Source organism: Drosophila virilis, chromosome X (genome assembly GCF_030788295.1).
Source record: "Drosophila virilis strain 15010-1051.87 chromosome X, Dvir_AGI_RSII-ME, whole genome shotgun sequence".
In the NCBI taxonomy this organism is placed as follows: domain Eukaryota; kingdom Metazoa; phylum Arthropoda; class Insecta; order Diptera; family Drosophilidae; genus Drosophila; species Drosophila virilis.
The window spans coordinates 14,443,964-14,469,980 of NC_091543.1; the positions used below are offsets into that span (position 1 = coordinate 14,443,964).

General features: G+C 41.5%; 3 protein-coding genes across 4 annotated transcripts; 1 reads left to right on the plus strand and 2 right to left on the minus strand.

Moving 5' to 3' along the window:
* Window positions 1-28: 28 nt before the first annotated feature.
* Prp16 (ATP-dependent RNA helicase l(1)G0007) lies at window positions 29-24,971 on the plus strand. Its single transcript, XM_002059609.4, has 5 exons — window positions 29-1,965; window positions 2,296-2,489; window positions 22,349-23,261; window positions 24,030-24,171; window positions 24,259-24,971. The coding sequence occupies exons 1-5, from the start codon at window positions 117-119 to the stop codon at window positions 24,854-24,856; spliced, it is 3,696 nt and encodes a 1,231-aa protein (XP_002059645.1). The 5' UTR covers window positions 29-116; the 3' UTR covers window positions 24,857-24,971.
* l(1)G0469 (lethal (1) G0469) lies at window positions 3,430-9,327 on the minus strand. Of its 2 annotated transcripts, XM_002059610.4 has the most exons (4): window positions 8,122-9,321; window positions 5,136-5,314; window positions 4,954-5,058; window positions 3,430-4,364 (listed from the first exon to the last, which is right to left on the minus strand). In XM_002059610.4, exons 1-4 carry the CDS (start codon window positions 8,675-8,677, stop codon window positions 4,269-4,271), a joined length of 936 nt encoding a protein of 311 aa, XP_002059646.1. In that variant the 5' UTR covers window positions 8,678-9,321; the 3' UTR covers window positions 3,430-4,268. The 2 variants fall into 2 exon arrangements, with proteins under 2 accessions (XP_002059646.1, XP_070063334.1); XM_070207233.1 differs by lacking the exons at window positions 3,430-4,364; window positions 4,954-5,058; window positions 5,136-5,314 and adding an exon at window positions 7,713-8,017 and having other exon boundaries at window positions 8,122-9,327.
* On the minus strand, window positions 24,880-25,981 carry LOC6636105 (multiple epidermal growth factor-like domains protein 6). Its single transcript, XM_002059611.3, has 2 exons — window positions 25,516-25,981; window positions 24,880-25,451 (listed from the first exon to the last, which is right to left on the minus strand). The coding sequence occupies exons 1-2, from the start codon at window positions 25,979-25,981 to the stop codon at window positions 24,931-24,933; spliced, it is 987 nt and encodes a 328-aa protein (XP_002059647.1). The 3' UTR covers window positions 24,880-24,930.
* Between the last annotated feature and the right edge of the window lie 36 nt (window positions 25,982-26,017).

A 26,017-nucleotide genomic window follows, 5' to 3' on the forward strand; every position in this document is an offset into this window, starting at 1 on the left:
ATGAAAATTATCGCTATTTGCATAATTATATCGATAGTTTGCCACCTCTATTGAAAAACGCGCATGAATCGTTTTGCGCAAACAAAAGAAAATCTTATTAATCGCGTAATAATAGCATGTCCGAGGATGATGCAGGCGTGCATCGCTTGGAGGGCACCATGGTCCAGGAGCAGCGCGGCGGCCTGGTGCTCAAGAGGCCCAAGGACAGCAACAGTGCCAGCGGAAGCGGCGGCAGCTTTAAAGTTCCGCAGGGCTCGCTACTGGGCCTGGACAAGCTAGCTGCAAAGCGACGCGCTGAAAAGGCGCGTGCCGAGCGCCTGATCTCCTTTCAGGACAATGAGTACGATGACGGTGGCACGCCATCAAGCACACCTAACGCCACAACGCCTGCCAGCGAATTTGCCTTTAAGAAACCGGACACTAAGAGCTTCGAGAAGCTGAGTCGACAGCTGCGCGAGCACAAAGACGAGACGCCATCGCACACGGGCGGCGTCTCGGAGAAGGCCAGAGAACGGCTGCGCGAGCACATCCAACGTGATCGGGACCGGCACAAAGGTGCAGTCCACAAGACGACGCGCGATGACTCAGACGGTAAACGGGATCGCGAGAGGGATAGAGACAGGGATAGAGAGCGTGAGCGGGACAGACAGCGTCGCGGCGACGAGCGACGCAAGCGAGCACGGGAACAGGATCAGGAACAGTCCCACAGAGACGGCAGACGCAGGGATCGAGAACGTGATCGGGATCGTTCTGTGTCGGTGCGTAGCGTGCACACGCCCAGGGAGCCGGGCACACCAGGCGGCACTGGCGGTGTATTAAATAGCGCCTGGGATGATGACGATGCCGAGGGCGGCGGTGTTCGCAAATCTGATTGGGACTTCCCAACGCCACGTGGCGCTGGCTCCGGCTACGGCACCGGCGATTGGTCCGATAGAGGCAACAGTCGCAGCCGGAGCTATAATGCGGATGACACAGCGCGCGCAACGCCAGCGCATCGCTATAATCAATGGGCACACGATCGCAAGCGCAGCGGTGCCACGCCCTGGACCGGAGATGCCGAGTCCCGTGACCTGTGGGAGGAGGAGCAGCGCCGACTCGATCGCGAATGGTACAACATTGACGAGGGCTACGATGACGAGAACAATCCGTTTGGCGGCACCAATGCCGATTACTATCGCCGGCGCGAGGAACAGCTGGAGCAGAAGCGCAAAAAACGCATCAGCGCCCAGCAGCGACAGAATAACCGGGACAATGAGCTGTGGGAGCGCAATCGGATGCTCACATCGGGCGTTGTCACCTCGATCAATGTCAGCGACGATTTTGATGAGGAGGCGCTCGAGCGTGTCCATTTGCTGGTACATCATATAGTGCCACCATTTTTGGACGGACGCATTGTGTTCACCAAGCAGCCGGAGCCGGTGGTGCCAGTCAAAGATCCCACCTCCGATATGGCATTGCTGGCGCGCAAAGGCAGCGCCCTGGTGCGCAATTATCGGGAGCAAAAGGAGCGCCGCAAGGCGCAAAAGAAACACTGGGAGCTGGGCGGCACCAAGCTGGGCAACATAATGGGCGTGCAGCGGCCGCAGGACGAGGATGATGCCAAATTCGATAAGGAACACGACACAGCCGACTATCGCAAGGATCAAAAGTTTGCGGATCACATGCGCGACATGCAGGACACCAAAAGCGGCGGCAAAAGCGAATTCTCACGCAAGAAAACCATCGGCGAACAGCGTCGCTTCCTGCCAGTCTTCGCCTCGCGCCAGGAGCTACTCAATGTCATACGCGAGAACTCGGTGGTCATCATTGTCGGCGAAACCGGCAGCGGCAAGACAACGCAGCTAACCCAATATTTGCACGAGGATGGCTACAGCAAGCGCGGCATGATTGGCTGCACCCAGCCGCGACGTGTGGCCGCCATGTCTGTGGCGAAGCGCGTCTCCGATGAGATGGACACACAATTGGGTGCGTACTGTGTACAGTGAATACTGCAAATACGGCGTGCCTTTGCTGTTGATGAACCGAATCGGTAGCTGAAAAGCATAATTTAATCCTCTAGAGACTTGATTTCCACTCATTTTCCACTCATTCACGTGGACTTCGCGTTGTCTGTAAATCGTTGAAGAGTAACTAGCAAAACAAACGGGCGTGAAATACTTTTTCAATTTCCCCCCTCAATAATTATTAAAGTCCAAAGCTGATCAACAACAACAATTATCAAAAAGTCGGTTCATCATAGCGTACGCACACTGTACACTGCATAGATCTAGCTAATGCGTATCGAATTTATTGCAGGCGAGGATGTCGGCTATGCCATACGCTTCGAGGACTGCACTTCGGAGCGCACCGTCATCAAGTACATGACCGATGGTATTTTATTGCGTGAGAGCTTGCGCGATCCGGATCTGGACAGCTATGCGGCCATTATTATGGATGAGGCGCACGAGCGATCGCTCTCAACGGATGTGCTCTTCGGATTGCTGCGTGAGGTGAGTTTCGTGTGTGTGGTGTGTGTTTAATAAGTATTTCAACACACTCCGCATTCACCCACCCACAATTGACACTCTTCCGCTTCTATTCTCTGTTTTTGTATCGAATTATTACCTTACATAAAACTTTTATGTTTGTTATCCGATCGTCGAGAAATTTCCTCGAATATTTGTGTACCAAAATTGATTTTGCACAAAATGGGTTTCGCATGGCCAAAAGCTGGTCTGCACCTTGTTTATAGCGTGTCAACAAATGCAACCCTGGGCTGCAGTTAATTTGGTGAATATGGCTTTCGTTTACGTATCGTAGACGCCATTATGAAAACTACCGACAATACACATACATATATACATAGCCTTGTAATATAATGAAATGAGAAACAAGCCCACGTTTATTCCTTTAAATGCTTGCTGCGATATCCTAGAAAGGAGTTTTGTTTGTTTCTTTTCTAAATTTAAATGCTCAAATTAGCTTATTTTTGCATCGATTTAGTTAAAGTCTTCCGTTTGGTAAACATTTAATATTATCCAAATATAAAGCATTTTACAAACATTTCATATTCAAATTTCACATTGCCAAATGTATATCGTATATTATATATAAATATTTTAAAAATCACTTAAGAGACTAAAAACAAAATTACATAAGATGTAGCTAAACGTATAAATATATATATGTGTGGGCGTATGTGTGTGTGTGTGTGTGTGTCTGTGTGTGTGCTGAACTACAAACGTATTGCTTGATTACAACGAATATTACGTGACGTTACGTTGCGTAATGCATGAATGTAGTGTGTGGTGAGTTTTTGCATGCGTCGCGTGCATGTGTGTGCGCGCGCGCGCGCGTGTGTGTGTGTGTGTGGTTGACATTTGCTTACAGGAATTAAGCACGGCGCACAAAAGTATGCTGCAAACAGTGTTGCGAACGCTGTTTGCTGCATTTTTTTTTTTTTTTTTTTTTTAATTCTTTTCGTTTAAAGTTAATTTAAAATGTGTTTAGACTGCGCTTATATCGAAGAAACAAAAAAAAAAAATTATAATGCCTGCATAGTATTTATTCCTATTACAAATTAATCATATATATTATGGGTTCAGAATAATTGCTACGATAATACATAATAAAAATAATGCTAATAATTATGAGAGAAAAAAAAAAAAAGAAAAAAAAAACAACAACCAATTGTTAATAAGTCTTTTCGAATTTCACAGTGTGTCTCTCTCTCTGTCAAATATACACAAATTTAAATACAATTTTTTTTTTTTTTTTTTTTTTTTTGTATTGTAGCTCAAGTTGCAACAGCAAATGTATTAGACAATAGTTGCTAGTGTGTGTGTGTGTGTACGTATGTGTGTGTGTGTGTGTGTGTGTGTGTGTGTGTGTGTGTGTGTGTGTGTGTGCACGCTGTTGTAGGCCAGTTATTTGATATATTATTTTAATACTGCCAATTAAAAACAAGTAACAAATTAAGAGCCTGCTCTCTCTCTCTCTTTCTTTCTCTCTCTCTCTCTCTGTCTGTCTCTCTCGCGCTCGCCTCTTCTATATTGTTCACATGTACACATACATATACACATGTATATTTGTGTGTGTATTGAACATATGTAAATAAATATTTCTGCATGATCAATCTTATCACAATTTGCTTTGGATTTTGTTTGTTTGTCTTTACTTTCCCTTAGCTAAAAGCAATGTGGTATGCATGTGTGTGTGCGTGTGTGTGTGTGTGTGTGTGCGATAGCGTATACATAATGCACTAGAAAAATGGTGTGTATTTGTGTTAGTTACTTTGAGTGGGAGTGGCATTTTTGCCTATTATTGAGCACCAGCAACATGCCCGCATTCATGCCAACGCTGCCCCATTTCACGCACTCGGACATCTGCAAGATATAGGGATTACTTGTAAGAATTTGGATTCTGTTAATTGGTTAACGATTTTATAATAATTGAATAACGCCTGCTTTTGCATATTGCTTGCGATCAATTTTTGTTGCTCTGCACAACAACCCAGACACAATTAGCAGCTGCTCCAAAATGCAATTAATGACGGTACAAAAAAAAAAAAAAGAAACAAAAACAAAAACAACGAAAAAAAAAAAAAACAAAAAATCAATTGTTAGCTCGTTAACATAATTAATTGGCAGAGATGTTGGCTTTTGTTTTGAGACCAGTTGTGATATTCAAGAAGCATGGAATTTCGATTCTAAATAGAATACTTTTTTTCTTTCGATTTGACAATTGACCAAAGAACGTGTGTGTGTGTGTGCGTGTGTGTGTATTCAAGTCTTTGCTGTTGCAACTACAACAATGTGTGTGTGTGTGCGTGTGTGTGTGTGTTTGATTTTAGTGTGTGTGGCGGGCATTTGGAATTATACAATATATTGCTACCTATATACAGCTAGAGTATATAGGTCCCATCGCTTATCAGTTGATCAAATGCAGCAGCACGTGATTCGCACTCGTCGTTACCTGTCGCTTGCGCACATCCTGCTGGCGACTGCCGTAACGGCACCAATAGACAAAATGCTTATTATTGTTCCATAGACTCTGTTTGGCCTTGCGCGCCAGCGACACCTGTTTTAAAATGTTTGAATATGCATATGCACGTAATTAGATTGGCAATTTGTTGATTTGATTGATCGATAACTAACCTGATTGCGTATGTCCTTTTCGTTGTGCGGTGTTTTCTCCTTGTCAGCGAAATTGTTAATGCGCAACTCCCAGCCGTGGCTCCAGATGTCGGCCAATGACATTTTGATCAGCTTGTATGTGCCATTTTCGCGTATTTTCACCGAATATATCTCAATGGTTTCCGGTTTTGGTTTATTGTCTGTCAAACGAGCATATATATATATATATAAATATATATGTTTAATAGTTATATTGGCAATCAATTGTCAACAATTCAATATGACTAACTCAATGCTCAGGTGCATTCTGCATTCAATTGCTTCGTTTAGGTGCAACATTTAAATCATTAGTTTGTGTTATACAACACTGGCCGTTGAAGTGCACCACACTATTTAACTATGGTCACACTGTTATCAACTAATGCAAGCCATTGGCTTGACATCTTTATATTTGGAAATATTTTATTTCTACAAATGAACGAAATATATTTTATCGCACGACGTGTCAAGTTAGAAAACAATCAAATTTTACTGCCCGACTCATGTATACTCTAGGAAAGGGCGTATTACTTTAAGAGAATGTTTTGATTCTTTCAATTCACATGAAGTCATAATGTCTGCTTATTTGAAAATATTTAAAACATGCCCAAAAACTTAAAAAAGTATCGACTGGAATTTTTGAAATGTTTTTATTAATTCTACTTCTTTTTTTTTATATATATTCTACTTTCAAAAGTGTTGCAAAACAATTGTAGATTCATTCCAATTGGCCAGTAAGTTGGCTGCGCCTGATCAATACATGACATGCAACAATGCAACTCGTTTTCGTGGCAGTTTCTAAAGTTCCTAACCAGATGGTAGCTCATCATTCAATATCTGACTAACATTTTCATTTTGTACACTTGCATAATGCACTCATAAATTGTATAACTATTATCCAAGCACCAGAGTTATAATTATTGTGTTTGTTTTAGTTGTTGTGCAATTGTTTTGTTTTATGAATGACATGGGGATTAATCATCTATAATTAACATCGTTGATATTTCACACTTTGGTGCTCCTTTTTTCACTCTTCTGTTTTGTTATTGTTGTTGTTGTTGTTGTTGCTGCTGCTGTTTTTAATGGCTCTAAGCATTTGCCATGCGCAACTAATTTGCACGAATTTAAAAAATTGTTTACCAAAAGGTGTGGGTGACTTGTGGGGAAGCGGCCGCTTGGTGGCCGTGTGGGGGTGATTGTGGTTTTGGGTGCATTCTTTTGTTGCTTTACAACACTGCCGCTGTCTTGTAAGCCCAGCGGTAACCATGTCAACATTTCGCCATTACACAGCACTGAATTGCCGTTACAAGGGGAATAATTCACCTTACAGTGAGCTCATCCACAGATTGCTCATAATCCTTAAATACGTCAATGTTTATTTTGATTTTTTTTTTTTTTGGTTCATTGAACGCATTACAAAGCGGCACCTGTTGGGGGCGCTTTGTGTGTGCTCTGTGCGATAAGTCTCATTCAAGCGAAACAGATAAGCGCTAGCTACATATATTTATGACGTCATCGAGGTGCGCTTTATCAACGCTTCTATTCAAATGCAGCAATTACACCATTCAAATTTGTTAATCGCGAGCGCAACGATGCTTATCAGTGCATCTTTGTCTATGCATACACACATGCACATACATGTATACATATGTGTAGATAAACACCATAAAAGGTGAGCTAACTGTAAAATGCTAAACCAGTGACAGTTTCTTATGGGATTCTTATAAGATTTGTCATCATATCAGCTTGTTTCGTCATGACAGTTACAAGGATAAACACCACAAGGCATGCAATTAAACTCAAAAGCTTTCCTGACATAGCAGCAACACACACACACACACACACATACACACGGACACATATACACCACACGTATTTACACACGAGCGCTTACACCCACTACAGAATCTGGTGAATTTTGTTCGCGGCACGAGATGCAACAGTCGCCCTCGCAGTGGTGGAATGCCAACGTAAAGCGAGCTTTTGTGGCGAAGAGCAACGCAAAGCACTTGAAAATGCTCACCACGCATCACAAGACCGGGGACTGTTTGCCGTTGTTTGTACCCAAAAGCAGGCGAACGTGCAGTTGTCGGCACAGAAGCAACAAAGCAAAGAAGAAACAAAAACGCTGCATGCGTGACTCAAAGCACATGATGCTGCCGCCTAATGACAGGCGCGACGCGTATTGTCGGCACAAAACGTACATATTTTAAATATTCGTTGTGTTGTTTACATTTTGTGTGTTCGGCTCTGCGCACACATACATACAAATGGAATGTTCTGGCAGCTGTCAGCGCAGCATTGTGAATGGTCATGTTGGTGCAGCAAGTGTGAGCAGCGTAACATTGTATGTGTGTGTGTGTGTGTGTATATGTGTGTGGGTGAGTGCGTGCGTGCGTGCAAAACGCGACGTCGCAAAGTTCGCTGCTGCTGCGCTGCTGGCGCTTTGTTTTGCTGCCTCTTCAAACTTAAGAAATGTCCACTCGACAATGTTGTTGTTGTCGTCGATTAGATAAAAGAAAAAAGAAAAAAAAAGCGCCTTTGTATATAGTACATAGTATACATATATACATTCGTGCTATGTACATACAATTTGTGCTTTTATTGAATGTCGTTCTGAAATATCAGTATTTGCCAAAACTTGTGAGATTAGCTTAATTGCTCTGACGTCTGCAATATGATTAATCATCATCAACAACGCATAGAAAAACCAATTTGAAAGCACTTCTACTTTTCGTTTTTTTTTTTTTTTTTTTTTGCCACTTCCATTTGGGTCAAGTACAATACCAGAAGCCAATTAAACGGGCCATAAGAATTAACAAAATTAAAAGTATTGTAAATTCGCATTGAAGTTCTTGTGAGAGCTAATTTCGTTAATAGAATGAAACATTTGATATGTGAGCTTTTTTTCGACGCTAGGAAAACAGTTTGACGTGAGCTTTTGCTCTCATTTGCATTCTGTACTCACCTTTGGCCACCTTGCAGAGTACAATGCCGTACCATGACGCTACCGGCGTCTCGTTCTCATCCTGCGCTTCGAGAAAGCTTATGCTGCTGCTGCCGTTACGGGGTATAATCAGTGGCGGGGCCAATGTCAGGGGCGGGCAATCGATGTCCAGGGAATCGGCATCATTGGCAGTGGCCGCTGCGGCAGCGGCCGCTGCTGCAACGGCAGCGGCTTCGGCAGCGGCACTGCTGCGCACCTCCACAATGAAGCCGCACTCGACGACGGCGCAGAAAATTCTCTGCTCTTCGGGCTTGAACCATTTCGATTCACGCAGCTTTTGTACGGCGACGCTGCTGCCAAATGTTGCGTTCACATTGGCGCCGACGCTCAGCTTGTGGTGGTGGTGGTGCTGCTGCTGCTGCAGCGACGGCGGCCAATTGGATGTGGGAGAGCTGGGCGCCGATTGTGAGTAGCCGGCGCTGCCGCCATTCGATGGCGCTGCTGGCGTTGCCTGATTGTTGTGGCCCTGCAGTGGCCACCATTTCAGTGAGCTCACAAAACTGTTTGATCGGTTCATTGTGTGGGCGTTTTTGGCGTTATGGGCGTGGCCGGTGTGTCGTTGCACACGCGCGCGTAACTTTCACTAATTCACACTTGCAGTGCGCGCGCGTTTTTCTCTTCCCCTTTTTCTTTCTTTTTTTTTTTAATATATATATATATATAATTTTGTTTTTCTAATGCGTTTCTCGTTTGTTTTGTATACGCCCGCTTATCGTTGTTTTGCCTCAGGCCTATTGTTCCAATTCCAATTAGAATTTCATTTGCAAGAGGCAACAACAATGAAAAAACAAAAAAGAAATACAAAAAAATAGAGCACAAATGCTTGGCACTAGAGTTAATCAAAATGCTGCCTGCAGTTAAATAAAAATTAAAATGCGCAAATAGGAGCACAAATTTCTGTGTTCAATTAAATTAAAACAACAATTTACAAAAATCGTCTGTGCCCGAGAGTGCCTGTAAATTTTTCTTGCTTTATGTTTTGTTTGGTTTGGTCTGGTCTTTTTTTTTTTTTTTTTTTTTTTTTTGTATTTTTCTTTTCACAGCGGTTTCTTCGGTTTCGGTATGTTCGTGTTTTTCGCTGAACGCCGTTTGTTGCTTTTGTGTTTTGCTCGCTTCTGCTGTTGCTGCTACTGCACCGCTAGAGACTCGAAAGCCAAATACCAGCATGGTAAAGGTTTATTTATAACCAAAGCCGGTTTCGGTTTGTCAGCCAGCCAACGAGCCAGTCGTCGGCTGCGTCGTCGTTGTCGTCGGCAGCGTTCTCTCAGTGTGGTGGCTTTTGAACGCTCTCGCTCTCGCTCTCTCTCTCTCTCTCTCTCTTTTTTTCTTGTGTGCGTGGTGAGTTACGAAGCTGCCGTTGTACCCCTGTCCATGGCTACGGGCTTGTTGCACGTTCCGTTAGGCTTTGTGCGCCTTATGCTGTGATACTTGGCGCTTGTTGTTGTTACAGTTGGTTTGCTTGTGTTTTTTTTTTCGTTTGTTATTTATTATCGTTTTAATTGTTGGTATATCAATTTGATTATGTGCTTGTCGCATGTATGCAGTTACTAAATCGCTCACCTGACGTCGCCGTCGACAATGTCAATTGTGACTGCGACGCCGACAGCGACTTCAGTGGCTTCTTTGACCTTCTTTTAATTCTTATAAGAAATATGTATTGTTGAAATTTTTTGTTAACGGCGTAGTTTTTGTTGTTAAAATTCCCATTGTCTCGCGCAGTAAACAACCAATTCTTTAATATACAGCCCTGCACGTACACACATACAGCCCTGTATGTGTGCATACAAATACACACATACATACATACGTCACGTGGGTCTGATGGCCCCGAAAATCAAGCTAAAAATGATTGATTTGGCTTATGATGGGAAATATGATGATTTTATTGAATTGCCAATTGTTGATAATTTCGATTGCAAATATTTGTTATTATTGATTAATATCATAAAACACACACAATAACAAGCACGCATACATACGCAAGCTTCCAACCCATGCGTCCTTTTTAATGAATGGGAAGGGTGAGAGAGTGACCGAGTGAGCGGAGGGGGGGGGGGGGGGGGGTATGAAAACCGTTTCACAATGAATTTGTGATATGAGTGATCGGTCGGAAATTAAGCTCCTCCTTAATAAATACCCTTTTTTATGTTTTGCAAATATCTTGAATAATCTCACTAATTTTAAGATTTTTTTTTTGCAATTTTTAAATATGCATTTGCTCGACTTTTTTATGCTTTAAAACATTTGAGCACATATTGCACAAAGTTTGCCCACTGTAACATGGCTGCCATTGAATTTATTTGCACGCAAGGGTATTCAGTCTTCGGCGAGTAACTTTTGTTTGCAGTATTCCCTTTTACAGATGCGCTTCTTAATATGCTTAGCGGCACATGGACACATACTTATCCACACATACACATGCGCCTGTTTATACATATGCATGTGTGTGTGTGTGTGTGTGTGTATGTGTGTAGGTACTCAAGTGCAAACTTGCGAAAATCTTAAGAACATGCCAAAGTTGAATCGGTTGTAAGGATGGAGGGTGTGAAGGGGCGTGTGTGTATGTGTGTGTTGTTAAGTTCATATGCAATCAAAAATTCTTGACATGTTGCTAAAGTGCAATACACATGCACATGTATGTGCCCTTCTCTCCCACCATCCCCCCCACCCTTTACACTTGCCGTCTGGCTCCAGAAACTCTCGCAGCATTCCTAGAAAATTCTATCGCACATAATGAACACTATTTTCTTGTATATATATATATATAGAGTCGATTTGAACGTGAAGCTTTAAGGGCTTGGGCATTTGTCATTGGCTGGCCATAATCATATTATCAGTGAGGAGGCCATACAAGGCGTTTAATGCACGATTTGTTGTGTCCAGCCCTTTGGACGCAGATCAATATTGTCGCCCAAAAGGCCAGAAACTGAAAGGTCGTACGTTAGCCAACACTGGGAAACAGTTTGGTTTTTATTGTTTTTATCAGCGACGACTGTTTCGAGGCACGTAAAGCTTTTCGCTGTGACGTCGCAGCTTTCGTTACGTGCTGCGCGCGCGTGTGTGTGTGTGTGTCTGTGTGTGTGTGTGTGAGTTTCTGAAATGAATTCCGTTTGTTTTGGGGCATCGCACACGACAATTAATTTGACCTATTAAGTTGCCAAAGCTTAAAACTGGGCCAAGTAGCGGCAACTGCGACGCCAACTGCAACGTTGCCACGTTTTTTTTTTTGTTTTTAGTTTTATTTATTTTTTTATTTTTTTTTTTTTTCATTTAATTTAATTTTTCTTTTATTTTATTTTTATTTCATTTTCAAGTTTTTCATTTCTTCATCTACCCTGACCGGGGCCCTTACAGCTACAGCACATTGTTTGGCATGCGCGAAAAAATGCTTCAACTTTGAAGAAACATTATAAAAAAAAAAAATTTTGAATATATAAAAATATCAAAACTGCTGAAAATTAATTTGAAAAATAGTTCTGAAATGCAATCTTGTTTTAACAAATTTAAACTTGCATTATCGTATATATATAACTGCATGTATATAAATATATATTATTTAATTGAATTGAAAAACATTGTAAAGAGTATTAAGGCTGCGGTGTGTCTAGTCAAGCGCTGCTTTCTTCATATCGTTTCAGGTTTTTCATTTATTCGAGTATTTTACAGACGTCGTCGACGTTTTTGTTGTTGTTGTTGTTGTTGCTATAAATACCCGCAGCTCTGCAACTTGTTGTTGTTGCTGCTGCTGCTGCTGCTGCTGTTTGCCATGTTATTCTCCATATCTATTTTTAGTTTAACCTTGCCGACAGTCGGGGAGCATGTCAAGGTGCGGGCCGTCGACGGGGCGGGCAGAGGAACGCGGTATATCATGATTATGCCGTTTCGCATTTTCGCTGCCAATTGACTGTTGCGGCGCTCAGTTGAACTGCGTTTAATTAGCTCTCTCTCTCTCGCTCTCTCTTTCTCAGCACCCTATTTCCCCATACACACCGCTATTCCAGGCACTCGCATTCGCAATTGTTTGTCTAATTGCAAGTGCTGCACTTGTGATACCCTTGCAAGGAGTTAATCGCTTTTGTCGTGAATTATGTAACAGCTATACATAGTTAAATATATATTTGTGATCAGTATTATCCACACCTTGTCCAAGGCTAATCAAGATCGGACTACTATAACATATAGTAGAATCGCTCGAATTCGATTTTAGCCAAAATCAGCAATTACGAGCTTATTTTAAGACCAGCAAAAATTGGTCGAATTGGTCTGTTCTTATGTGCATAACTGTGCGATCTTTTCAATTGTATTAACCCAACTTAACTTAAACATTATCTTCGGTTCAGGCAAGAGTATCTCAAGTTCGGCATGCCGTTCTCACTGTTTCTTTCTGTGTGTAATTGTAGTTTGATTCACAAATTGCGCAATCAAACGGAAAGCACGAATGAATGTGCGTAGGTCAGTGTTGAAAAGCGGCTAAAGCAGCGTTGATTTGACCGCTTGTACACACACACACACGCACACATGTTTACATGCATATACTTATATGTTTATATATTTGCACAGAAACGTAAACAAAACATAAAAGAATACCCTTGCCGCTCTCTTTTCGCTTAACTTTCAAAAGAACTTCGTAGAAAGTGTATTAAGATGTTTTTCACACGTTTCGTTAAATCCACGCTCTGTGCCGAAATGCGTATTTTATCGATTTACGCTTATTTGTTCCAGTCAAGTTTTACGATCGATCCGTTTCCGTCACACATATCTATTATATGAACATTTGCGGCATATTTATAGCTTTTTGATAACTCAATAACCCAACTCTTAGATTAGTTTGCATATACATAAGCACTGTAACTTATCATGCTGATCAATTATATACATGATCTGTATAAATATTGTGCCTAATAGCCTTAACATACACCTACGCCTATTTACATATACTCATTTCCATAATATGGTACACGCCACAAATATATCATAGAAAAAAAAAAAAAAAAATACACAAGTTATTTGATATGCGCATACCCTTGCCAAATAATGAGCATTACAGTTGTTACATTTAAACTGGAAATTCTCTTACTATAGCTAAAACATGAGATATTACGTTTATATTTAGTGCTATATTATCATAAGTATATTGGGTTTTATTAGGTCCTTAAATATTAGGCCTATATTTCTTCTTGAAACTTACTTTTCATTGCATTTATTTTAATCAATTCACTTAATTTTGGTATTTATTTTGCCTACGAATGTATTTTTCTTGCAAATTTTACTCAGCAACATTTAGTTTTCACAGTTATTTACAATACAATTTTTATTATTTCTGTTTTTTTTTTCTTTTTTTTAATAATAAGAAATGCCAATTAATATATGAAGTAGGTAGGCTGCAGTTTTCAAGCTGCTTAGGAAAGTGTATACAGATTTCGTTATGTGTTCTCGCAATTGCATCTCTTCCAGTTGCGAGCTTGCATTGTTTATCTTTATCTGTATGTATGTATGTGCCTAAGTGTATATACATACATACATACATATATATCATCTATATAAGTATTTGTTTTTACCGCCGCACTATGCCTGCCCCCTCCCCCCCTCGCGCGCTCTCTCTCTCTCTCTCAATGCGTGCCCTTTGCGGTCGGCGTGTGTGTGTGTGTGTGTGTGTATAATAATAATGTGAGCCGAACCACCTGTATTTGTTTTCAATTTACAGTCTATTCTAGCCCAGCGGGCTAATTTGGCCAAACTGTTCAATTTGGCAGGTGGCAGGTGGCAGGGGCAGTCGCTGCATGAAAAATGTATAAGCAGCAAATGTTGCCCGGCTTTGCACGCGCCATATTTGCATGTTCCTTACATTACCTGTGTGACTATGTAAACTTAACTGTATTACCTTGAACCTGTGTGCAAATTAGTTGATAGTCTTAAAACAAAGTTAGTTTCGTTAGTAATTAATGCAAAAACTTAAGCAAATCAGGCAATTGTTTTCCACAAACATTTCACTGTTGCGAGTGGAATGGCAAAGTGGAAAATAAGTGAACGTCAATCAGTCAATCAAAAGCTTTGACATTTCAACAGTTACAGCTACTTGCAAGCACACACACACACACACACACACACACACATACACATGCATGCACACACATATATATGTAAATGAACAGTTGTTATGCATGCATATGTATGTATATGTGTGTATTATCTAGCCCATATACATATCTAATGCGAATCGCAGCAACATTCGAAAAAAAAAACAAAAAACAAGACTTGTTTTGTTTGCGCTCTTTTGATATTTTCTAAGCCATTTGGACTTAAAGGCTTCGCTTTGGGTTTTATGTCGGCAAATGCCGTCGATATCTGGCCATAACCGGACTTTGGTCTCATGTCAGATATATGTACTTAAAGCTATTTCCGTTTTCTTTTCTTTTCTTTTGTTTTGTTTCGTTTCGTTCGTTTCTTTGCATTTCTTTGCAAGCATTGGCCTGGCTTAACCAGGTTTAAGTAAACAGCCGCAAAATAGGAATAGCTGTACAAGTAACTACAATAGAATAGAGGGTCACACACACACGCACACACACACACGCACACATTTTCAATTGAGCGTCTAGTCAAAACATGTCTTGTACAATGAAATTGACAATGGCCCGGGTCGGGGTCTGGGTCTCACAGTCTGAGTCTAAGTCAGAATGTGATTGAAATGATAAATTGTTGAGCTTTTGAAAGCTTGCCGCTTGGCACGTACAGCCACAACAATTCGCTATAACTGCGCAAAAGGAATTCCACCCTTTTGTGGTCCATGTTAACTGCGAATTTTGTTATATTTGCGCACACAACTGTGCCAAAAGCTTGATGCTGTCGCATGGATCTCGCAAGTTTTTGGGCAAGCTGAGCTTTCTGTAGCATAGATTTCTGCGATAGCCATTTAACTGTACGAGAGAGAGAGAGAGAGAGAGAGAGAGAGAGAGAGAGAGAGAGAGAGCGCATGAGAAAGATAGCCTATGCGAAAGCAGCAAGTCTTAAACCAGGCTGTTGGCATGGCTTCAAAAAGCTTTTTCTAAGCTAGCTTTTGCCTACCACCTGTGGCAGCCATTTATATGTAGCTGTATGTGTACATACATGGATACATATGTACATATTTGTAATCCTAAACCGTACCGCAGTCTCTTGACGTTGACGTTGACGTCGACGTCGCCGTCGGCTTCAGCAGCGCGTGTCATGTGCTTTGCTTACAGCTATTTTTAGGTAATCATAAAACGCGCGCAACGCTGCGAGACAAAACAGCGACTACAACAACAACAAAACGCAGAAAATAAATACTCATAAAAAAAATATGCAAAAAAAAAACAAATTCTTGTATTTTCACAATCGTCGCTGCTGCGGTGATTTCTTCCTGTTGTGCGTGCGTGTGTATGTGTGTGTGTGTGTGTGTGGCAGCGAGACGCTAGTGTGCAGAAATATCGCTTTAGTTCGCACATGGCGGAAGAAAAGGACCTGCAACAGCTGTTGCAGCTAAGCAGCTTATTGTTATTGTTTTCGGCGGACAAGCCCAGCAAATACATACATGCATGCATACATACATGCATATGTATGTAAATAAAAATCGAATTCAAAAAAGCTGTTAAGCGAGCAGATGGGCAAATTCGCGTTTCAAGCTTCCTCCTACCCACGTCTGTCTACGTCTCACTCATACTTTCGCCTTAACTCTCTCGCGCACTCGCTCCTCTCTCCCTCTCTCTCTCTCACACACACATTCAGACTCTCTCGGGCTGCTGTTGGGTGTTATTCACCTTCGGCATCGGCATCTGCTGCTCATAACTCGTTTTGCGGCTTCATTGTTTGCTTTTGCCCGTTTGTTCTGCCTTGCAAATGTGCGGATAAAAACAAAATATGCAAAAAACTTCAACCATTGATTGCGATTATTGTTGTTTCGATTTGCCACAGTGTTTTGTTATTGTTTTAAATACATGCACATACATACACATGTGCATATTCACAAAAATATTTCGCGATATTGCGATTTTTGTTTTCGTATTTGGTTGGCTGCTGCTGTTGTTGTTGGCTCGTGTTTTTGCTCGTGCCAGCTAAATATTTCTACATGTTTGGCTGTGTACGTGTGTGGATTGAAAGTGTGTCTGTGTGTTTGTGTGCTTTGTTTACATCTTGTTCGTATTTTTGTCAAAATAATAAAAACAAAAAAAATGTGTTTCTTTTTTATCGTCATAGCAATTTTGCCACACCTCCAACAAGCAGCGTATAAAACTCACCACAGCAGCAGCGCTGCCTTGGTCGCGCTCTCGCTCTGCCGCTCGCTCTCTCTGCTGCTGCTCGCGCTCTCTGTCAACTCGTGGCGCTTTGTCGCCGCAAAAGCTGCCCGCAAGTTTTGAGCCTGCCCCGAGAGAGATTTTTGCTTTCGTGCTGTTGTACTCAAACAGCCAAACAGCACCCGCTACCCACTCAGTTCATCAGACTCAAGCGAGAGCTTTTCCACTCACCCAATCCCGACATTTTGCAATGCAAATGCACTGAAAATTGCATGCGGACATTAATTATATAGCTAGACATATGTACATATCTCATAGATTTGTTCACTGCCGGCGCCAGGCCAACAAAAACAACAACATGCCGAAGCTGCAATACTCTATCCATCCATACTCTGAACAATATTATCATAACAGATATGTTCACGTGATTTTATTGTTATACTGGAACTGGTTTATTGAACCTTAGCGTTAACTAGTCTATCAGGTTTCAATATATATACTATATAAACTGATGGGAGTTACTTTTCTTAAATAATAATATGCCCATTATGCCGTCGTTTTTAAAGGGTATATCGAGCAACAGACGTTGACACTGTCTTTATGTTTGAGCTTGTTTGGCATATTTCTGGATGCTCTGAAAAATCGCAATTCTTTCTTTCTTTAGCATTTGTATAAGCTCTTATATATAATTTGCCTTAAGTACATAATTCTTGGATGGGTTATTTATTTATTTTTTTCATATATCGTATACTTAATTACGCCCGTTTGTCTGGTCTGTTGTCATTGAAATATTTGAACGATCATTAAATTAAGAGAAACTGAGAATTACGTAGCGAGTCGCGTGAGAGTTCTACGGCCATGCACTTCCAGTTTCAAGATCAAGCGCAATAATCAAATATAACGGTATCTGTGGGTATTACGGAAAAAGTAACGCCCCCATTCTAATGATATATCTACGTACGGGTTCTATGTGGAAGTTTCATATAAAAAAAAAATTAACAAGAGGAATCCCTAAAGTATATTTATGTGTGGGCGAATGTAGATACATGTAGAACAAGTTTATCATTTACTTTTCTCGATGTCGGCCCACATCCATAATTTCACTTTTCAGCATAACTCGAGAACTATTTAAGCTAGATACACCAAATTTCGTATATAGCTACTCGTATAGCATATATAGCTGGGATATATTTCACTTTTAACGAAATTGAAAATCACAAATTATTTTTAAGATCAGCCGTTTTTGAATATAGACAATACCTTGGATTCGAACCCGAATCCCCTGTGTATAATGACTCGTCTCTCAAGAACCATGTAAGCCCCATAGAAAGTGTTTAGACTGTTTACATCTTTTTTTATTTTTATACTTGTTTTTTTTGAACTGTTTTTCAAATATCTTAATTAGTATTTGTCATGTCCGAGGAGGCATGATATTATAGCATTCATGTACGTATATATTTTGTCATAGCAGATATTTGTTGGCTCGCTGCCCATCGAATTCCACAAATGACGACAAAAATGTTTTGTGTTTTCTTTGATTTTTTTTTTTTTGTTCAGATTTTTGCATTTTTTGATTGCCCGAATTGCATTTCCTTTTAGATACGATACAAACCTATCATATATATTTATTTATATTGATTGAACATTTATTTACAATATGTGTGTATTTTTTTTTGATTAATGTATAAGCTACCTTATCAATTTATTGAATATGCGACAGGCACATTTCCTGCTTCCATATGCATAACTCAAAGGAATTACCCGGCGCTGCACGACGCGCGTGAATTATGCTGAAGATAACGACTGAATGCGCGTTTCTTCTATTTCAAATTTCCCTATTTCAATTTCCTAAAATGAGCTTCGCCTTGCGTACAACAATCAACTAAGTAAGCAGAGCTAATAATTAGTTTTGGATTTGAACCGGCGACTTCTCGCTCGTTAGTCCGACGCCACGCTATTTGAGCTTTCCAAAAATTTGTCTAAGTCAAAATTTAGGCTACGCTGTGCGCATACTGTCGACACGCACTGTGCAAATGACACAGACGCGAATTGCATCCGAATACATGCACATACATAGAAATATACATGTGTGTGTGTGTGTGGGTGTGTAGGTATGTAAATATTTCCAGCAAAGTCACAACCTAACTCAAGTGGGACTCACTAGCCCCGTGTTATCGCTATCAAGATTGATATACTACATGCCACATTAAAAGAAAAAGAAAGAGAAAAACACAAATATAAATATAAATAAAAATAATAATAAAATGGAACTCGTACTACGTATAAATTGATATGAATAAAGTCAACCTCCAAATGGCTTGCCTCCATGCCTCTAATCGAATAAGACCTAGTATCAGTTGAACACACATACATGCAAAGATAACGGTACACATGTATATATATGCATATATACATGGCTGTATGTGTGTGTGTGTTTGCCCTGTACCGTTAAGTGGGTGTGTGGCCATAGCTCGTGATTCGTCTTCGCAGTAAGTCTTAGTCACGGCAAATCCAGCTGATGCAGTATTTGTCGCAAAGTTCATATAAGAGACTTTTCTAGGTGTCAGCAGGTGGCAAGTCATTCAGGGTTTTCACACGTTTTCCATTCTTTCGCGTGGATTTCTTGAAATTCGATCAACAGCCTTGCGTCTATATATATCCATATATCCATATCCATATCTATATTTATATCTATATATATATCTATATCTATATCTATATCTATATCTATATCTATATCTATATCTATATCTATATCTATATCTATATCTATATCTATATCTATATCTATCTATATCTCTATCTATATTCTATATCTATATCTATATCTATATCTATATCTATATCTATATCTATATCTATATCTATATCTATATCTATATCTATATTATATCTATATCTATATCTATATCTATATCTATATCTATATCTATATCTATATCGATATCTATATCTATATCTATATCTATACTATTATCTATATCTATATCTATATCTATATCTATATCTATATCTATATCTATATCTATATCTATATCTATATCTATATCTATATCTATATCTATATCTATATCTATATCTATATCTATAATCTATATCTATATCTATATCTATATCTATATCTATATCTATATCTATATCTATATCTATATCTATATCTATATCTATATCTATATCTATACTATATCTATATCTATATCTTTATCTATATCTATATCTTATAATCTAGATCTATATCTATATCTATATCTATATCTATCTATATCTATATCTATATCTATTCTATATCTATATCTATATCTATATCTATATTTATATCTATATCTATATCTATATCTATATCTATATCTATATCTATATCTATATCTATATCTATATCTATATCTATATCTATATCTATATCTATATCTATATCTATATCTATATCTATATCTATATCTATATCTATATCTATATCTTTATATTTATCTTTATCTTTATCTTTATCCTTTCCTTAGCTATATCTATATCTTTATCTATATCTTTATCTGTATCTATAGATACCTATGTTTTTCGACATAACCTCCAAACTTGATACCTATTTTTTCTTAGTGATAGATCTCGCACTTTATATGCGCATTACTGTATAGAATTTTGACTAGAGAACTTTTTATTGACTTCTGGCAATTCGTAATTGTCGTTTTACTAATCAAAATCGTTATAATCAATTGATTGTCGATACAAATTTTTAATAGAGTCGGGAATGTTTGTTTATTAATTTTCAAGCGGTTTCTATTTTTAACTCAAATCTACAAAACGAATGTTCTTTCATTTCGTAAACAACTGAGCTAATTGTAGTAATACAATTCTCACAGGATTATCAATATCATATAAAACTTTTATTTTATTTTTTTTTTGTTTTCGAACTTTATAACTTTTCGGCTTCGAGAATGTTCAATGGTAAAAAATCAAATGGATTGTTGAATCGGTTTCGATTTCGTTGCATTTGATTCCAGTTGTTTTTATTGTAAACATAATTAACCCCATGTCCAACTTGGACTTGCCTAGTTCCAGGCACTGAAATATTATAGTTACACTGAAAAAAAAAAAAAAAAAACACAAGAGTCAATTGAACTTCAGTTTTCTTTTATTATTAGAAGATATGTGGAATGCGTTTAAATAAAAATATTGAATAGGAAAATAATATGTATAAAGAAATAAATTGAATATTTCTTAAATGGATTATATTCACATTTTGATATGATATATTACATTCGTTTTTCTAATTCAGTAAAAATTCAAAAAAATTTTAAATAGATTTTTAAAAATGTCTGAGAATTGCTGCTAATGGGCCTTTGGGTTTCCATTATGTGTATATTTTTTCAAAATATTTCCCATTTTTCAAGTCAACATTTCAAACACAAAGGCTTAAAAATTTTACAAAGAAGGTTTTTCATGTATACACACATACATACATAACTATGTACTATGTATACATATATCTAAATGATTAAGTATTTCTCTCAGCTTAGCTTTCAGATATTCCATTTGGCACATTTTCAGCAATTCGACATACATACATACATTTGTAGCTGTGAAAGAACGCCTTATCTTGCATTCGCATACACATACATACATACATGCATACGTGCATGTACATGCGTCTATATTCACCATATAACTGTCATATATCGAAGTACACTATCGTAATTGCCGTGAACGGGATACAGTGCTCAACGTCATTTAACGCTCGGCTCCAGAGATAAACTTGAATCAATGCGTTGGCGTTGAAGCGTTTTTATAAAAACAATTTCCTCTCAATATGAACGTGTCTGTGTAGTATGTCTATATGTATGTGTGTGTGTGCATTATATACATATGTAGATACATGTGTGCATACCTCGATAAGCCGCATAATAAACACCATGCATGTGTTTGTGGGCTTGTCCCACCTATTTCTAACCGCATTGCAAACTAATGCGCAATTTGCTTGTTAAGTTGCCCGTGACTCGAAGCTGACCGCTGCTGCAGCAGGTGCTGCAACGGAATTGATTTAACGGCACTATGAGCTTTTTGTTTGTGCTTTGCCCAGGCATGCATAACATCCCATGCGCTCGCACACACACACACACACACACACACACACACACACACACATACTCTTACTCTTACTCACATGCATACACACAAACAAATAAGCTGCGCACAGGATCTGGCTATACGTCCTCAGCGGTGGGTAAGCTGCCTACGTGAGACGCAGCACGTTTGACTTTTGACACGGCGCGGGATGGCAACCCGCCCCACCCTTCATCCAACCAGTGCTCAATCGTGTGTCGACATGTCGATTCATCAAATCGTTAAATCGTTTGAGCGTCAGCCGAAACTGTGAGACTGCTCTCTACTCTGATTAGGCGGGCGCTCTCTCTTGCTCTCTCTATCCCTCTCTCTCGCCCTGTCGCTTGCTCTCTTAAACGCTTCGTGTGTGTTGAGTTTCGTTAGCCTCAACAATTCAACACACTTGCTGTGGGCACAGCTCAGGATATGCTGCTGGCTGCTGCTGCAGCATGGACTTTCATGACTTTGATTTGATGCCTCCCTGAGCCCAGGGGCCGGTGCTCGGGATTTGGGTCATGCTCGCATGACTAAGCACATTTTGTTGGGAGGTGAATTCGTTGCAAGGCCACAGTATCGAGTAGCCTCAAGTGGAATGCCCCAGAATGCGTGGCACATGTCGCCATAGATAATGGACAGTCCTCTATAATGCATATTCGAAGCCATTGACCCCTAGGGATCCCAACTCACGTGTCCGCCTGGCATTCAATTATGTATGCAACCAAAAATAAGTAAGGGTATTGGCTAGTCGTGTTACCACAATACAGTTCTCTTAACCAAAGACCTACTCGTCCGGCATTTAATCGCAAGCTAATCCCATTTACTATTTGGATTCTGTGCATTTGTAGATTGTGGCGCGACGACATGACCTGAAGCTGATTGTGACCTCGGCCACGATGGACTCGAGCAAGTTTGCGACATTCTTCGGGAACGTGCCGACGTTTACAATACCGGGACGCACGTTTCCGGTGGATGTGATGTTTAGCAAGAACGCGTGCGAGGATTATGTGGAATCGGCCGTTAAGCAGGCGCTTCAGGTGCATCTGACGCCCAACGAGGGCGACATGCTGATCTTTATGCCCGGCCAGGAGGATATCGAGGTCACCTGCGAGGTGCTCGAAGAACGCCTCAGCGAGATAGATAATGCGCCCGAGCTGAGCATATTGCCCATCTATTCGCAGCTGCCCTCCGATCTGCAGGCGAAGATCTTTCAAAAGTCCGCCGACGGTGTACGCAAATGTGTGGTGGCCACCAACATTGCGGAAACATCGCTCACAGTCGATGGCATCATCTATGTGATCGACTCCGGCTACTGCAAGCTGAAGGTCTACAATCCGCGCATCGGCATGGATGCCCTACAGATCTATCCGATCTCGCAGGCGAATGCCAATCAGCGTTCCGGTCGTGCCGGTCGCACGGGTCCCGGCCAGGCGTTCCGCCTCTATACACAGCGCCAATACAAGGACGAGCTGCTGGCACTCACCGTGCCCGAAATACAGCGCACCAATCTGGCCAATACGGTGCTGTTGCTCAAATCTCTGGGCGTTGTCGATCTGCTGCAATTCCATTTCATGGACCCACCGCCACAGGACAACATCCTCAATTCGCTCTACCAGCTGTGGATATTGGGCGCATTGGATCACACCGGCGCCCTAACCACTCTGGGCAGGCAAATGGCCGAGTTTCCGCTGGATCCGCCGCAGTGCCAGATGCTCATCGTTGCCTGCCAAATGGAGTGCAGTGCCGAGGTGCTCATCATAGGTGAGTCATCTATCTATACACATACATACATATATTGATTGACTGACTGACTGACTGATTGACTGATTGGCCAATAAAGCTGCATTTTCCATTCCACCCAAAACTGTGGAAAACGCATGGAAAGCGGTTTTATTCAACTTCAATCATCAATTGAAGCTGCCATACTGAAATTATTAATGCATCCTTCAATATTTTTGGATTTCAAATTGATTTCAAGATTTAAAGAGGACTTACCTGTTTGTTAACCCATAAAGTATTTTATTTTATTTTAAACAAAAGTAAATAAGCTCTTAATTTGAATAGATTTTAATTTGGTTAAATTGAAAAAGTCTTTTCTAAAATCTCCATTCCAATTGCGCATTTGCCAAAAGCGAAATGAAGAGAAATACGCGATCACACGCACACACGCACACATGTACACACCCACACACGCACGCACGCTCTCACGTACGCTCACACTCACAAGAGAAATATACGAACATTCGATGTTATCCGTTATTCTTATTAGCAAATTCCGTTACTTTGAGGCGAGACAGAGAAACAATATGCATTGTCTACTAACTGTAAAACGGTTGATCATAGGAGCGGGCAGAGGGGTAAAGTGGATGACGCTCTGATTTCGTCACTTTAATGAAAAATGCAAAACAATTATACCCTGTTGAGGTGCCCACAGGGTATACAAGTGCTGATCCAACTTCGACATTTCAGCTTGAAGTCCTGCAGCTTGTGTTTGATTACCGCTAAACGGATTTCTCTTTTATTTCACAGTATCCATGTTGTCGGTGCCCTCCATATTCTATAGGCCCAAGGGGCGCGAGGAGGAGGCGGATGGTGTACGCGAAAAGTTTCAGGTGCCCGAATCGGATCATCTAACCTATTTGAATGTTTACCTGCAGTGGAAGCAGAACAGGTGAGACAGCAGCAGGAGATGCTTTATAACAACTCGCTTTATATCTACCCCCTTCCCCGCCCTCTCCATATGGCTTTGATCCTGCAGCTATAGCTCCACGTGGTGCAACGAGCACTTCATACACATCAAGGCGATGCGCAAGGTGCGCGAGGTGCGCCAGCAGCTAAAGGACATCATGACGCAGCAGAAAATGAACGTGAAGTCATGCGGCACCGACTGGGACATTGTGCGCAAGTGCATCTGCTCCGCCTATTTCTATCAGGCGGCACGTCTGAAGGGCATCGGCGAGTACGTGAATCTGCGCACAGGCATGCCCTGCCATTTGCATCCGACATCGGCGCTATACGGTCTGGGCACCACGCCCGACTATGTGGTCTACCATGAGCTAATTATGACCGCCAAGGAGTATATGCAGTGTGCCACCGCTGTCGATGGCTACTGGCTGGCCGAGCTGGGGCCCATGTTCTTTTCGGTTAAGGAGACCGGACGCAGCGGCCGGGACAAAAAGAAGTTGGCCGCCGAGCATCTAAAGGAAATGGAGGAGCAAATGTTGCAGGCCCAGCACGAGATGGAGGAGCGCAAACAGCAGGCAGCACAGCGCGAGGAGCAGCTGGCGGGCAAACAGGAAATCGCCACGCCCGGCAATGCAACGCCACGCCGTACTCCGGCACGCATCGGCCTCTAGCCTGGCCAAAGCCCAGAGCAATGTGTATTTCAATGTGTGTGTTTATTTTTCTTTCTCTCTCTCTCTCTCTCTCTCTATACATAATAATAAATTGGCCAAAAAATTAGCATGGAGAGCGGTGCGTGTTGCAGTCTATATCGCGGATTAGCCGCGGATGTGTCCAGCACGCAGTGTTGATTGTCGACAACACGAAAGTCGGGCCGGCATTGGCACTCGCCCCTAAAACAGTGCATCCGTGCATCATGCACCCGGTTCTCCACATCCGGTTGATGCTGCTGGCAGTCCTCCGTGCGGCGACAATAGGCGCCGTATGGCACCAGGGGCTCGCAAACGGCGCTGTTCGGTTCCTGATCCATTTTTAGGTAGTGCTTGATCCGGCAGGTGCAGCGATTGTCGCGGCACGTGCTGCCGGCGCCGAGCTGCAGCTGGCATTGGGCGGGAGTCGTACAATTGCTGCCAAATCCAACGCCCGACACACAGCTGGTCATATTGTGATTGGGCACATAATCCTGAATGCAGGCGCACTTTTTAGCCGGCGGCAGGCAAATCGAAGCGCCAATGGGTTCGCAATGCGTATTGTTGCTGCAGCCCATATCTGTTGTACATGGATGTTGGATGGTTAATGCGGATATCGCGTTACTTGAAGGATGAAGACTCACCCAGAAGCGCCCGGCAGCTGCCCTGATGCTGCTCAAAGTGTTCCCGGCATATGCAGCGCTTTTGCGACATGTGGCAGACGGCAAACGTGTCCGCCCGCTGGCATTGGCGCGACAGCTCACAGGCTCCATCCAGGGCCACCTGAAGCGGCAAGCAGCGGCGTCTATCCGCGCTGGCCATATAGTTGTCGGCGCAGAAGCACTGCTGCATCTTTGTGTCGCATTCGGCATGCGGCTGGCTGCAGGGACACGGCCCGCCAATTATGTTGCTCAACTTGTTGTCCTTGGGCTGGCAGGGGATGTGCTCGTTGCTGCCACGTGCTACGCACACACAGCTCGAATCATGACAATGGCCGCCCTCGAATTTTTCGCATTGCGCGTTCGTGGTGCAGCCCAGCTCGAGCAGATCTTCGGCTGAGTATGCGCTCAGCGAACAAAGTCCGAGCAGCAAAATCAGTGTAAATTGCATTATTAGGCTACCTATTGCCGTTGACCAGACAAAGAC

Excerpts from the sequence above, each read along its gene's own strand:
- Prp16 (XM_002059609.4), top strand. The coding sequence starts at position 117 with ATGTCCGAGGATGATGCAGGCGTGCATCGCTTGGAGGGCACCATGGTC. Across the intron at positions 1,966-2,295 it reads TGAGATGGACACACAATTGG|GCGAGGATGTCGGCTATGCC; the intron begins GTGCGTACTGTG and ends AATTTATTGCAG. Across the intron at positions 24,172-24,258 it reads CTGCAGTGGAAGCAGAACAG|CTATAGCTCCACGTGGTGCA; the intron begins GTGAGACAGCAG and ends TTGATCCTGCAG.
- LOC6636105 (XM_002059611.3), bottom strand. The coding sequence starts at position 25,981 with ATGCAATTTACACTGATTTTGCTGCTCGGACTTTGTTCGCTGAGCGCA. Across the intron at positions 25,452-25,515 it reads CAGCTGCCGGGCGCTTCTGG|ATATGGGCTGCAGCAACAAT; the intron begins GTGAGTCTTCAT and ends CATGTACAACAG.